This window comes from Saccopteryx bilineata, chromosome 3 (assembly GCF_036850765.1).
Source record: "Saccopteryx bilineata isolate mSacBil1 chromosome 3, mSacBil1_pri_phased_curated, whole genome shotgun sequence".
NCBI lineage: Eukaryota > Metazoa > Chordata > Mammalia > Chiroptera > Emballonuridae > Saccopteryx > Saccopteryx bilineata.
The window spans coordinates 266,556,860-266,569,508 of NC_089492.1; the positions used below are offsets into that span (position 1 = coordinate 266,556,860).

The 12,649-nt window shown below is 42.3% G+C and overlaps 1 protein-coding gene across 9 annotated transcripts in view; it reads left to right on the forward strand.

Moving 5' to 3' along the window:
- Positions 1-1,396: 1,396 nt before the first annotated feature.
- ZMYM6 (zinc finger MYM-type containing 6) overlaps positions 1,397-12,649 on the forward strand; it is a 72,040-nt gene continuing 60,787 nt past the window's right edge. For 3 of the 9 annotated variants that reach the window (XM_066269682.1, XM_066269688.1, XM_066269691.1), the window contains exons 1-2: positions 1,646-1,830; positions 2,620-2,785. In XM_066269682.1, coding sequence (XP_066125779.1) covers positions 2,693-2,785 — 93 coding nt within the window. In that variant the 5' untranslated portion in view covers positions 1,646-1,830; positions 2,620-2,692. Of the gene's footprint in view, positions 1,544-1,620; positions 1,831-1,856; positions 1,941-2,619; positions 2,786-10,395; positions 10,539-12,649 lie in introns of those variants that run through there. The other 6 variants (XM_066269689.1, XM_066269684.1, XM_066269685.1 and 3 more) reach the window with 6 other exon arrangements.

Consider the following 12,649-nt stretch of genomic DNA (forward strand, 5'->3'; position numbering starts at 1 on the left):
AACAAAAAAAGTAAACAAAAACAACAAAAAAGAACAAAAGACACCAATAATAAAGTGGAAAGGCTGCCCACTGAGTGGGAGAAGAAAACTGTAATACATATGTATATTCAACAAAGGACTCATGACCAGAATACATATCCATAAGAAAATGGCAGACAATCCAGTGCAAAAATGGGTAAGAGGCTTAAATAGGCACATCTTACAAGAGGATATCCAGATATTTAAAAGCATAAAAATGGACTCAAACTCATTTGTAATCTGGGAACTCCAAATTAAAACTACAATGAAATACCATTAGATACCCACCAGATTGTTAAAATTAAAAAGATGTACAGTAGTAATTATTAGCAAGGATGGGAGGCAACTGGAACTCTCATACATGGCTGTGGAGTGCAGACAGAGATCACTATTTTCTAAAATTGATATTATCCAATTAAGTTTTACAAATATATAACGAGCAATATCACTGTTAAGTATAAACTTAGCAAATGTGCCACGAAATACAGGAATATACACAGCAGCATTATTCCTAATAGCCAAAAATTAAAAAAAAAATAAATCAAATGTCCATCAGTAGTGCTTGGTTAAATTGTAACGTATTCATAAAATGGAATACAATACAGCCGTCAAAATGAATAAACAGTCTCACAAATCATAGATGTATCTCTGAAACAATATTGAATAAAAAAATTTCAAATCTTTTTTAAATTTTATTTATTTTTTGTGGCAGACAGAGTCAGACAGGAAGGGAGAGAGATGAGAAGCATCAATTCTTCCCTGTGACTCCTTAGTTGTTCATTGATTGATTTCTCAGATGGGCCTTAACTGGGGGGGGGGGGGGGATTGCAGCAGACGGAGTGACCCCTTGCTCAAGCCAGCAATGGATCTTGGGGGCTCAAGCTGGTGAGCTTTGCTTGAACCAGATGAGCCTATGCTCAAGGTGGCGACCTCAGGGTCTCGAACCTGAGTCCTTCACATCCCAGTCCAACGCTCTATCCACTGCACCACCGCCTGATCAGGTGAAAAAATACCAAATCTTGACTTTGAGCAATGTAATTAATCTCTTAATTTACACCTCTCAGATAAAGTTTGTAACTCTTGAGCTTGTGGCGAGGACTAAGTGGAATGAGGCATGTCAAGTGCTTAGCAAGCTTTTGGTTTAGTACATATTAGCTATTATTTAGCAGGCCCTTTCTGGAAAGGAGCAATAAAGAATGGTGCAGAGCACTTAGTGCGACATCTAACACCTCTAACATTCTCCTTCAAATTTCTTTACTTTTCCACAATTGGGTCTCGGTCTCTTTAAGAAGTCAACCATACTGAGGAAAGAGGCATGCTGGGAAGATGCACTCAGCTCAGAAGTGGAGCATGACGGGAGAGGGGGGGCGGAGACCAGGGTGGCGCACGCGCGGTTGTTCGGGTGTAACTGCGATGGATCACGCAGAATTCCGGTGAGAAAAAATAATTCTCGTGCCGGCACATGTCCTTGGATCCTATTACTCCTTTGGCTGGTGCTCCCCGGTAGTAGAGAGGTGACCAGAAAGTAAGCGCGTCCGATGGCTGAGGGAGGGGCCGCGCGGGGCGGGGTCATAGCACGTGACGGGGCGGGAACCGGGTGGGGGCGGTCCCGGGCGGACTGCGCGGTTCCTGGGGTGCGAGGTTCACCGCAGGGAGTGACGGACTTCTGCGGGTTGTGTTTTCTCTGACCGTTTCGACGTTGCAGAGTTTGTACTCGGTGACGCGCTTGGGAATTATTGGTGGGGACGAGAATTTAGGAGTGAATACGATGCTCGAAGGAGAGATGAACGTTCATCATTTTTTATAATTGTGGCAAGTGAACCATCTCTTTTCAGCACAGGCTTTTAAACCAGTACCCCCTACCGAGCCTGGCTTGACTACCTGAGTAAAGACAACTTTGTGGAGCCACCTTTTTGCTTCAGGTTTATAATGTCCTATTTAGTACATTTACTCTTAGGGGAAGGGAAGTCTACTGAAGACTAATAGGATTTCTTGTTTACAGGAAGACGAAGGTGAATCAGGGCTCAGAGGGTCTCATTCCTGGGCATCGCTCCCATAGAGACCTTGAAGGTGGTCGGCCCCCATTAAGTAAGAAGTAGCTATTGTTCACTTGTGATGGCATCTTAGGCCGAGAAATGGGGCCCTTATGGAGGCCTAGTTAGAGGAGGGGGTGGGGAGCTCCATGTGCCCCACTTTGAGAAATAAAGCTGCGGTGTGTCTCCAAGTACTCATTCTCATAGAGTCAGAAACTGTATTTCTGAGGCTTTTCCTCTAAGGTCTTGGTAGCTTCCTCCTATGTCCTGGCCCGAAGATCTAATTCCCTCTGTAACTTTCAAAATATAAAAGACCAGAGTGCTCATCTTCAAAGATAATAGGGAAGGGGGAGCTATTGCCAGAAGGCTTTTCTTATGTGAAGGTGGCTACTAAAGGAGCAGAGTGCAGGAAGAAAGGAGAATAGAGTTGGTCATGGTCCCAGGAAAGTTCTTTTTCAAATGCTCAACCCTAAAGCCTTGTGCTCAACACAAAACTTTTAATATAGGTAAACATGAAGAAGAAAAAAAAGAATAAACTCGAGTACCAATCCTTTATGTTGTGTTTTAGGAGCCCAGCTATCCATTACCAAGAAGAAATCTATTAGTTTAGACTGGGGAATTCCTTTACATAAGAAATTAGAATGAAAGAACCTTTGGATGGAGAATGTGGCAAAGCAATGGCACCACAGCAGGGGCTTCTGGATGAAATTAAAGAAGAACCTGACAATGCTCAAGTAAGCATTTCATTTTACTTAAATTTTTTTTATTCCTTTTTTTTCTGGTGAATTTAAATTTTTAGTTAGGCAATTTCTACCTTTTAAGTTAAAACAGCCCAAGCTGACCCCCCCCCCCCACCACTAGATGAGTAAATCAGTTTTTGCTCTTTGAATGAAAAAAATCTTGGACCCTGCAGGACGGTTCAGTTGAATAGAGTATCATGCAGAAGCACAGAGGTTGCTGGTTGGATCCCTGGTCAGGGCACATACAGGAACAGATCGATGTTCCTGTCTCTCTCGCTCGCTCGCTCTCTCCTTTCCTCTCTCTAAAACCAATAAAGTAAACATTAAAAAAAATTTTTTTAAATACAACTTAAAAAAGAGAAAAAAGATCTAGATAACTATATGAAATTTTGTTTTGTAAAATGAAAGTAGTTTGTGTTGTTTTTCCATGCTTGGTATTTTTTTTTTTTTAATTTCTTGTATCTGACAGTACTTTCCTTTTATTCTCTTAAGTATTGTGGTCTACTCTATGCTAGGGGATCCAGGAAGTGACCAAAGTCACCTTATTCCCTTCTCTTTTAGTACTTATAGGTTAGTAATATATATGATATACTGACAAGTGCTCTGGAAGAAAAGCATAAAATGGGGAATACGACCTAGTTTTGGTTGGGGGCATAGGCTGACTAGGAAAGGCTTCCCCGAGGGAAGAATTTGTGAGCTGAGTTATGGAGAACGAATAGACTAGGGAAAAGCATGGAGAGTATTCAGACAGAGGGATCTGCATATAGAAAAGCTCTAAGTTGGAAAGTTGCATGGTTCTTATGAAAAATTACAAGACCAGTAGGCCTGGAACAGAAAGGTATGAAAGTGGTGGTGGTGGTGATGGTGATGATCATGATCCTAACAGTATTAATAGATGGAATGAATATGTCAATGTGTAGTCTATGTTGGGTTATAGTAGCATGTTAACTATATATTATTATTCTTATATGTAAAGACTGTATTAGCTACCATTCTCACAATTATTTTATTTCCATTTTACAAATGAGGGAACCAAAGTACAAAGAAGTCAGGCAGTTTACCACAGACCACAGGTCATAACTGGCAAAGACTAGATTCAAATTCAGGTAGACTTCAGGACCTCTGCTATATTTCTTCTAGAATGAGGCTGTGCAGGTAGTTTGAGGCCAGATTATGCAGGACCTTGTTAGGAATTTTGGTCTTCATCCTGAGAGCAGTGGGAAGACATTGTAGGGTTTTGAGTGGGAGAGTAGGATAAATACCGGTATGCTGGGAAAGAGCACCTGGCTACCCTTTGGGGACCCAGATTGGAAATTTGTGGAAGTCAGTGTCGGAAGACTAGGTAGTTGCTTTGGCAAGAACATTATTTTTTCTTTTTGGACAGTTCTTTTACTTTTTTTTTTTTTTTTCATTTTTCTGAAGCTGGAAACGGGGAGAGACAGTCAGACAGACTCCCGCATGCGCCCGACCGGGATCCACCCAGCACACTCACCATGGGGCGATGCTCTGCCCACCAGGGGGCGATAATCTGCCCATCCTGGGCGTCGCCATGTTGCGACCAGAGCCACTCTAGCGCCTGAGGCAGAGGCCACAGAGCCATCCCCAGCGCCCGGGCCATCTTTTGCTCCAATGGAGCCTTGGCTGCGGGAGGGGAAGAGAGAGACAGAGAGGAAAGCGCAGCGGAGGGGTGGAGAAGCAAATGGGCGCTTCTCCTGTGTGCCCTGGCCGGGAATCGAACCCGGGTCCTCCACACGCTAGGCCAACGCTCTACCGCTGAGCCAACCGGCCAGGGCTCTTTTACTTTTATACTTTGTAGTTATTAGCTTTATTTCATAAACAAAAGCAGTATTACAAATATAAGTAATATAAATAATAAAGAATAAGGATAATATTTTATTTTCCACACCTTCTCAACGTACCATTCCAGGACAAGCATGCAAATGAGATTTTTGTCTCACTCATCAATTTCATGCCTTCCTAGAGTGCTGTGCTGAGACAAGTTCTGAGGTAGTGTCTATAGCAGTGGTAGTTAGTCAACCTGGTCCCTACCGCCCACTAGAGGGCGTTCCAGTTTTCATGGTGGGCGGTAGGGGAGCAACCAAAGTATAAATAAAAAGATAGATTGAACTATAATAAGTTGTTTTATAAAGATTTATTCTGCCAAACAGTGAAAATCCAACATAAAGTACTTGGTGAGTAATTATATGCGTTAACTTGCTGTAACTCTCCTTTATAAATTTTATAAAGTAAAGTTACTTCCCTACTTTATAAATCACCGTTACTGTGGAACCGGTGGGTGGTTAGAAAATTTTACTACTAACAGAGATACAAAAATGGGCGGTAGGTATAAAAAGGTTGACTACCCGTGGACTACAGGATGTGGGGTGGGGGATGATGTCAACTATAACACCTATTTTTCCTCCAGATGGTAAATTCTTCCTCTTCTGCCAAAAGGAAGCGTTTTCTTGTCAGGGTTTATGGATTCTACCTTGCATTTTTTGATTCCGTCTTTTCCTTTTTCTCCCTATTTCATTATTTCTCATTTGGACTCTTATAATAATTACCTACTCATCCACTTTCCTTCAGTCACAATCAAAATATTGTATAGTGATGACATTGTACTCTATAGATCTGATGACATTAGTCCCTTTAAAGACCCTGTCTTCTCATGTGTGATAAAGCGTAAACTTTTTAGTGTGTTGTCCAAAGTATTCATGTTTTGGCCTTTGTTTCCCTCTTGAGTATCATCAGTCCTCCTTCCCACTTTTCTAATCTATGCCCCTACAAACTGTTTGCATTTCACTCAAAAGTATATTCTATTGAGTTTTGTTTCCTTGACTTTGCACATTTCATTTCTTCTGCTGGCAGTATCTCAAACTAGGTAGCCTGGTAAAAAATTTCTCCTCTTTTAAGAAATACTCTGTCATTCAGGGGTGAAATTAATCATCCTTCTTTTTCTATTGCATAGTGCTTTTACTTTTTTTGGAGGGGGAAACACATATAGGAAGGGAGAGCTAAGAAGCATCAACTTATAGCTGTGTTTCCTTAGTTGTTTATTGATTGTTTCTCATATGGGCTTTGATTGGGGGGCTCCAGCTGAGCCAGTGACCCCTTGCTCAAGCCAGCAACTTTGGGTTTCAAGCTAGCAACCTTTGGGCTCAAGCCAGCAACCATGGGGTCATGTCTATGATCTGTGATCCCACTCTCAAGCTGGAGACTGCATGCTCAGGCTGGTGAGCCCGTGCTCAAGCCAGCCACTTCGGAGTTTCAAACGTGGGTCCTCACGTCCTGGGTCAGCGCTCTATCCACTGTGCTACCACCTGGTCAAGCTGCTTTTACTTTTTTTTTTTTTTAAGATTTTATGTATTCATTATAGAGAGGAGAGAGAGAGAGAAGGGGGGAGGAGCAGGAAGCATCAACTCCCATATGTGCCTTGACCAGGCAAGCCCAGGGTTTTGAACCAGCAACCTCAGTGTTTCCAGGTTGACGCTTTATCCACTACGCCACCACAGGTCAGGCTGCTTTTACTTTTATTATGGCATCTGCAGGTCAATTAATTTTGTTTTTATGCAGAGTCTGGTCTTATTTGACCTAAATCCTCATTTCCCAGCACAGTAATAGGCGCAAGTACATGCTTAGTGATTGGAATAAAAGAGCCTCTGTTTCCCAGATGAGGAAACAGCCTGAAGGAACAAGTGACTTCACCAAGGTCCTATGGGAAAGCTGGATACAAGCCAGTTTTTAAAAATTCAAGATACATTTCTTTCATTGTACCTTGTCTATAGTGTATAAAGGTAATAAATATTGTACTACAAGTTAATTGAGTGATCTTTCCAAATATAAAAATTACAATAACAAAAATCCTACTAGTAGTGTACATTGTAAATTTAAGTGGATAAGGACCTACTCAGTTCTCTTTGGTTTAGATTAATGTCATTCAGTGTAGATAGGCTGTAATTTTTTATGATTGACAGTTTGAACAGTATTGACAGTATGATAGAAAAGCCAGCTGAATAGTGTGTGCTGTTTTCTATTTTGCATTTGAACATTGGAAAATAGGAGACAAAAAAAATGTTTATTTTCTGTATACTAAGAGTCTGTTGAATATTAGTTATGGTTGAGCTCTCATTCATTTGTTCAGTGAGTTTTTATTCCTGCTTACTATAATCCATACTATGTGTTGAACATTGTAAGCAGTATACATATCTTTTTTTTTTTTTAACAGAGGGATAGATAGGGACAGACAGACAAACGGAGAGAGATGAGAAGCATCAATCATTAGTTTTTCGTTGCGACACCTTAGTTGTTCATTGATTGCTTTCTCATATGTGCCTTGACTGTGGGCTATAGCAGACCGACTAACCCCTTGCTTGAGCCAGCGACCTTAGGCTCAAGCTGGTGAGCTTTGCGCTGGCGACCTCGAGGTCTCGAACCAGGGTCCTCCGCATCCCAGTCCGATGCTCTATCCACTGCGCCACCGCCTGGTCAGGCAGCAGTATACATTTCTTTTTTCTTTTTTCTTTTTTTTTCATTTTAGAGAGGATAGGGAGAGACAGAGACAGAGAGAGAGAGGAGAGACAGAGAGAGAGAAGGCGGGGAGGAGCTGGAAGCATCAACTCCCATATGTGCTTTGACCAGGCAAGCCCAGGGTTTCGAACCGGCGACCTCAGCATTTCCAGGTCGATGCTTTATCCACTGCGCCACCACAGGTCAGGCAGTATACATATCTTAATCCATGTGATGCTATAACAACCCTAAGAGTTAAGTACTTTTACTGTCATTACACAGGAGGAAGCTTTTGTACAGATTCTAAATAACTTGTTAAAGGTCACACAACTAGTAAATGGTTGAGCTAGGAATTTTTTTTTTTTTTTTTATTGAGAGAGTGACAGGAAGGGATAGAGATGGGGAGATGAGAAGCATCAGTTCTCCGTTGTGGCTCCTGAGTTATTCATTGATTACTTTCTCATACGTGCCTTGATGGGGCTCCAGCAGAGCCAGTGACCCCTTGCTTAAGCTAGGGACCTTGGGCTTCAAGCCAGTGACCATGGGGTCATTTCTCTGATCCCACCCACACTCAAGGTGATGACTTCAGAATTTTGAACCTGGGTCCTCTGCGTCCCAAATCAACACTGTCCACTGCCCCACCACCTAGTCAAGCAGTAGAGCCAGGATTTGAACCCAAGAGTCAGATTAAGAGCCCAGACCCTTAACCTGGATACCAGAGGCTAAGTTGTGTTACTTTGTTTTCAGAAATTCTTCAAAGATGAAAGGATAGGGCTTCTATTCTCAAGGGAATAGATAGTGCAAGGAAGAGGTAACTATTTGTTGGGTGACTATCTCATCAGAAGCTATGCTACCATATTTTATGCATTCTCATTTAAACATGATGGAAGTAACCTTACCCAATTTTACAAATGAGGAAACTCAGCCAAGGAGAGGTTAAGTAACTTGCCAAGCTCAAAGGAAGCATCAGAGCTAGAATAGGAACTTAGTTTTGACTGGCTTCGAATATGTATTCTTTCTGTTGCTTTGTGCTACCTCTGTATAGATAACAGAATCACAGTATTATGTAATTACTGTAATAAAAAATTGTTCAAGGTACCATGGGAGCATAGGGGAAGGAACCCTTAAGTCTGACAAGGAGAGGAAGGCTTCACGAGTAAGGTAGCATTTGTGTTATTGCAGACTTTCAGGCAGAGAAAACCGCATGTGTCAAATTACAAAGAATTCAGAGAATGTGGTATGTTTAGTGGTTGAGTTCAATAGCTTTAAAAAACGTTTTCCAATTATAGTTTACATTCAATATTATTCTGTTTTAGTTTCAGCAAAGTGGTTAGAAAATCATGTACTTTATAGAGTGGTCCTCCATCCCTGCTGCTTCAAGTACCCACCTGGCCCAATGCATGTTTATCACGATATTATTATTTTATTTTATTATTTTTTTTGTATTTTTCTGAAGTTGGAAATGGGGAGGCAGTCAGACAGACTCCCACATGCGCCCGACCGGGATATACCCGGCATGCCCACCAGGGGGTGATGCTCTGCCCATGTGGGGCGTTGCTCTGTTGCAACCAGGGCCATTCCAGCACCCGAGGCAGAGGCCATGGAACCATCCTCAGCGCCCGGGCCAACCTTGCTCCAATGGAGCCTTGGCTGCGGGAGGGGAAGAGAGAGACAGAGAGGAAGGAGAGGGGGAGGGGTGGAGAAGCAGATGGGTTCTTCTCCTATGTGTCCTGGCTGGGAATTGAACCCAGGACTCTGCACGCCAGGCCGACGCTCTACCACTGAGCCAGCCATCAGGATATTATTTTGACTATATTTCCTATGCTGTAATCTACGTTCCCACAGCTATTCTGTAGCTACCAATTTGTCCTTATTAATCCCTTCAGTTTTTTTACACAGTCCTCCCAATGCCCCTCACAACTGTCAATTTGTTCTGTGAGTCTGTTTCTGTTTGTTTGTTTATTTCAGTGTTTATTTTGTTTATTTCAACCTGGTCCTTACCGCCCACTAGTGGGCATTCCAGCTTTCATGGTGGGTGGTAGCGGAGCAACCAAAGTATAAATAAAAAGATAGATTTAACTATAGTAAGTTGTTTTATACAGATTTATTCTGCCAAACTTAGCAAAAATCTGACATAAAGTACTTGGTAAGTAATTATTATGATATGCTTTAACTTGCTGTAACTCTGCTTTATAAATTTTATAAAGTAAAGTTACTTCCCTACTTTATAAATCACCATTACTGTGGAACCGGTGGGTGGTTAGAAAATTTTACAACTAACAGAGATACAAAAGTGGGTGGTAGGCATAAAAAGGTTGACTACCCCTGGTTTATTTTGTTCGTTAGATACCACATATCAGTGAGATCATATATTATTTGTCTTTCTCTGACTGATTTATTTCACTTAGCATGATACCCTCTATGTCCATGCTGTAGTAAAAGGTAAGATTTCATTATTCTTTTATGGCTGAGTAGTATTCTATTGTTTTTATGTACTACAGCTTTTATATCTACTCATATATTTATGGGCACTTGGGTTGGTTCTGTATCTTGGGTCTTGTAAATAATGCAATGAACATAGGGGTGTGTATATTTCTTCTGAATTAGTGTTTCGGGTATGTTCAGATAAATGTCCAAAAGTGGAATTGCTGGGTCATAAGGCAGTTCTATTTATAATTTTTTAATTTTTATTTATTTTATTTTTAATTTTTAAAATTTTTTTATTTTTAATTTTTGAGGAACCTCTACACTTTTCCATAGTGGTTCACCAGTGTGCATTCCCAGTGTGCACACATCCTCACCAACTCTTACTGTTTCTTGATTTCGTATGTGTGACGTGGTATCATTCTGGTTTTTTTTTTTTTTTTTTTTTACAGGAACAGAGAGAGTCAGAGAGAGGGATAAATAGGGACAGACAGACAGGAATGGAGAGATGAGAAGCATCAATTATCAGTTTTTCATTGAGACACCTTAGTTGTTCATTGATTGCTTTCTCATATGTGCCTTGACCGCGGGCCTTCAGCAGACTGAGTAACCCTTGCTAGAGCCAGCGACCTTGGGTCCAAGCTGGTGAGCTTTTCTTTTTTTTTTTGCTCAAGCCAGATGAGCCTGCACTCAAGCTGGCGACCTTGGGGTCTCGAACCTGGGTCCTCCGCATCCCAGTCTGACACTCTTTCTACTGCGCCACCACCTGGTCAAACTCATTGTGGTTTTGATTTGCATTTCTCTGATGATAGTGATGGTGAGTGACTTGTCATATGTTTATTGGCATTCGACTTCGTTGGAAAAGTGCCTGTTCCGGTCTTCTGACCACTTTTCATTTGTTTATTTATTTATTTATTTGTATTTTTCTGAAGTGAGAAGCGGGGGAGGCAGAGAGACAAAATTCTGCATGCTCCCAACCGTGATCCACCTGGAAAGCCTACTGGAGGATGATGCCCATCTGGAGCGTTGCTCCATTGCATCCGGAGCCATTCCAGTGCCTGAGGCAGAGGCCATGGAGCCATCCTCAGCACCTGGGCCAACTTTGCTCCAATGGAGCCTTGTCTTCTGCCCACTTTTTAAATGAGTTATTTGTATTTTTGGTGTTAAATTGTCTGAGTTCTTTATAAATTTTGGATTTTAACTCCTTATTAACTATATCATTGGCAACCATCCTCTTTCATTCAGTAGGTTGTTTTTTGTTTTGTTGATGGTTTCCTTTGCTGTGCAAAAATTTTTTAGTTTGATATAGTCTCATTTATTTTTTTGTTTCCCTTTCCCCAAGAGATATATCAGAAAAATATTGCTGAGATAAATGTCCAAGATTTTATTGCCTATGTTTTTTTCTAGGAGTTTTATGGTTTTGAATCTTATATTTAAATCATTCATTTATTTGGAGTTTAATCTTTTTTTTTTTTTTTTTTGGTGACAGAGACAAATAGAGACAGAGAGAGGAACCGATAGGGACAGACAGACAGGAAGGGAGAGAGATGAGAAGCATTAATTCTTTGTTGCAGCACCTTAGTAGTTCATTGATTGCTTTTTCATATGTGCTTTGACGGAGGAGCTACAGCAGAATGACCCCTTGCTCGAGCCAGCGACGTTGGGCTCAAGCTGGTGAGTCTTGCTCAAACCAGATGAGCCCGAGCTCAAGCTGGTGACCTTGGGGTTTTGAACCTGGGTCCTCCGCGTCCTAGTCCAATATTCTATCCACTGCACCACCCCCTAGTCAGGCTTAGTTTATTCTTTTTTTTTTTTTTTTTTCCTTTTCTGAAGTTGGAAACAGGGAGAGACAGTCAGACAGACTCCCGCATGCGCCCGACTGGGATCCACCCGGCACGCCCACCAGGGGGCGGTGCTCTGCCCATCTTGGGGCTTCGCTCTGCCACAATCAGAGCCATTCTAGTGCCTGAGGCAGAGGCCACAGAGCCTTCCTCAGCGCCTGGGCAAACTGCTCCAATGGAGCCTTGGCTGTGGCGGGTGAAGAGAGAGACAGAGAGGAAGGAGAGGGGAGGGGTGGAGAAGCAGATGGGCGCTTCTCCTATGTGCCCTGGCCGGGAATCGAACCTGGGACTCCCGCACGCCAGGCTGATGTTCTACCACTGAGCCAACCGGCCAGGGCCTAGTTTATTCTTGTGTATGGTATAAGAAGGTGGTCTAGTGTCATTTTTTGCATGTCTTTATCCAATTTTCCCAACACCATTTATTTATTTTATTTTTATTTTTTTTATTTTTCTGAAGTTAGAAGTTGGGAGGCAGTCAGACAGACTCCTATATGTGCCCGACCTAGATCCACCTGGCATGCCCACCAGAGGGTGACACTCTGCCAATCTGGGCTGCCGCTCCGCTGCTGCCAGAGCCACTCCAGCGCCTGAGGCAGAGGCCAGGGAGCCGTCCCCAGTGCCTGGGCGAACCCTGCTCCAATAGAGTCTTGGTTGTGGGTGGAGAAGAGAGAGAGAGAGAGAGAGAGAGAAAGGAGGGGGGGAATAGTGGAGAAGCAGATGGGTGCTTCTCCTGTGTGCCCCGACCAGGAATCGAACTCAGGGCTTCCACACGCCGGGGCTGACATTCCACCACTGAGCAAACTGGCCAGGGCCCCAACACCATTCATTGACTAGACTGTCTTTACCCCTTTGAATGTTCTTGTCTCCTTTCTCAAATATTAATTGATCATATAGGTGTGGATTTGTTTCTGGGCTTTCTGTTCTGTTCTGTTGACCTGTATGTCTGTTTTTATGCCAGTACCAAATAGTTTTGATTACTGTGGCCTTGTAGTATAGTTTGATAGTCATGTAGAGTGATACTTTCAGCTTTGTTCTTCATTTTCAAGATTGCTAAGGCTATTTAGGGTCTTTTGTGATTTCATATAAA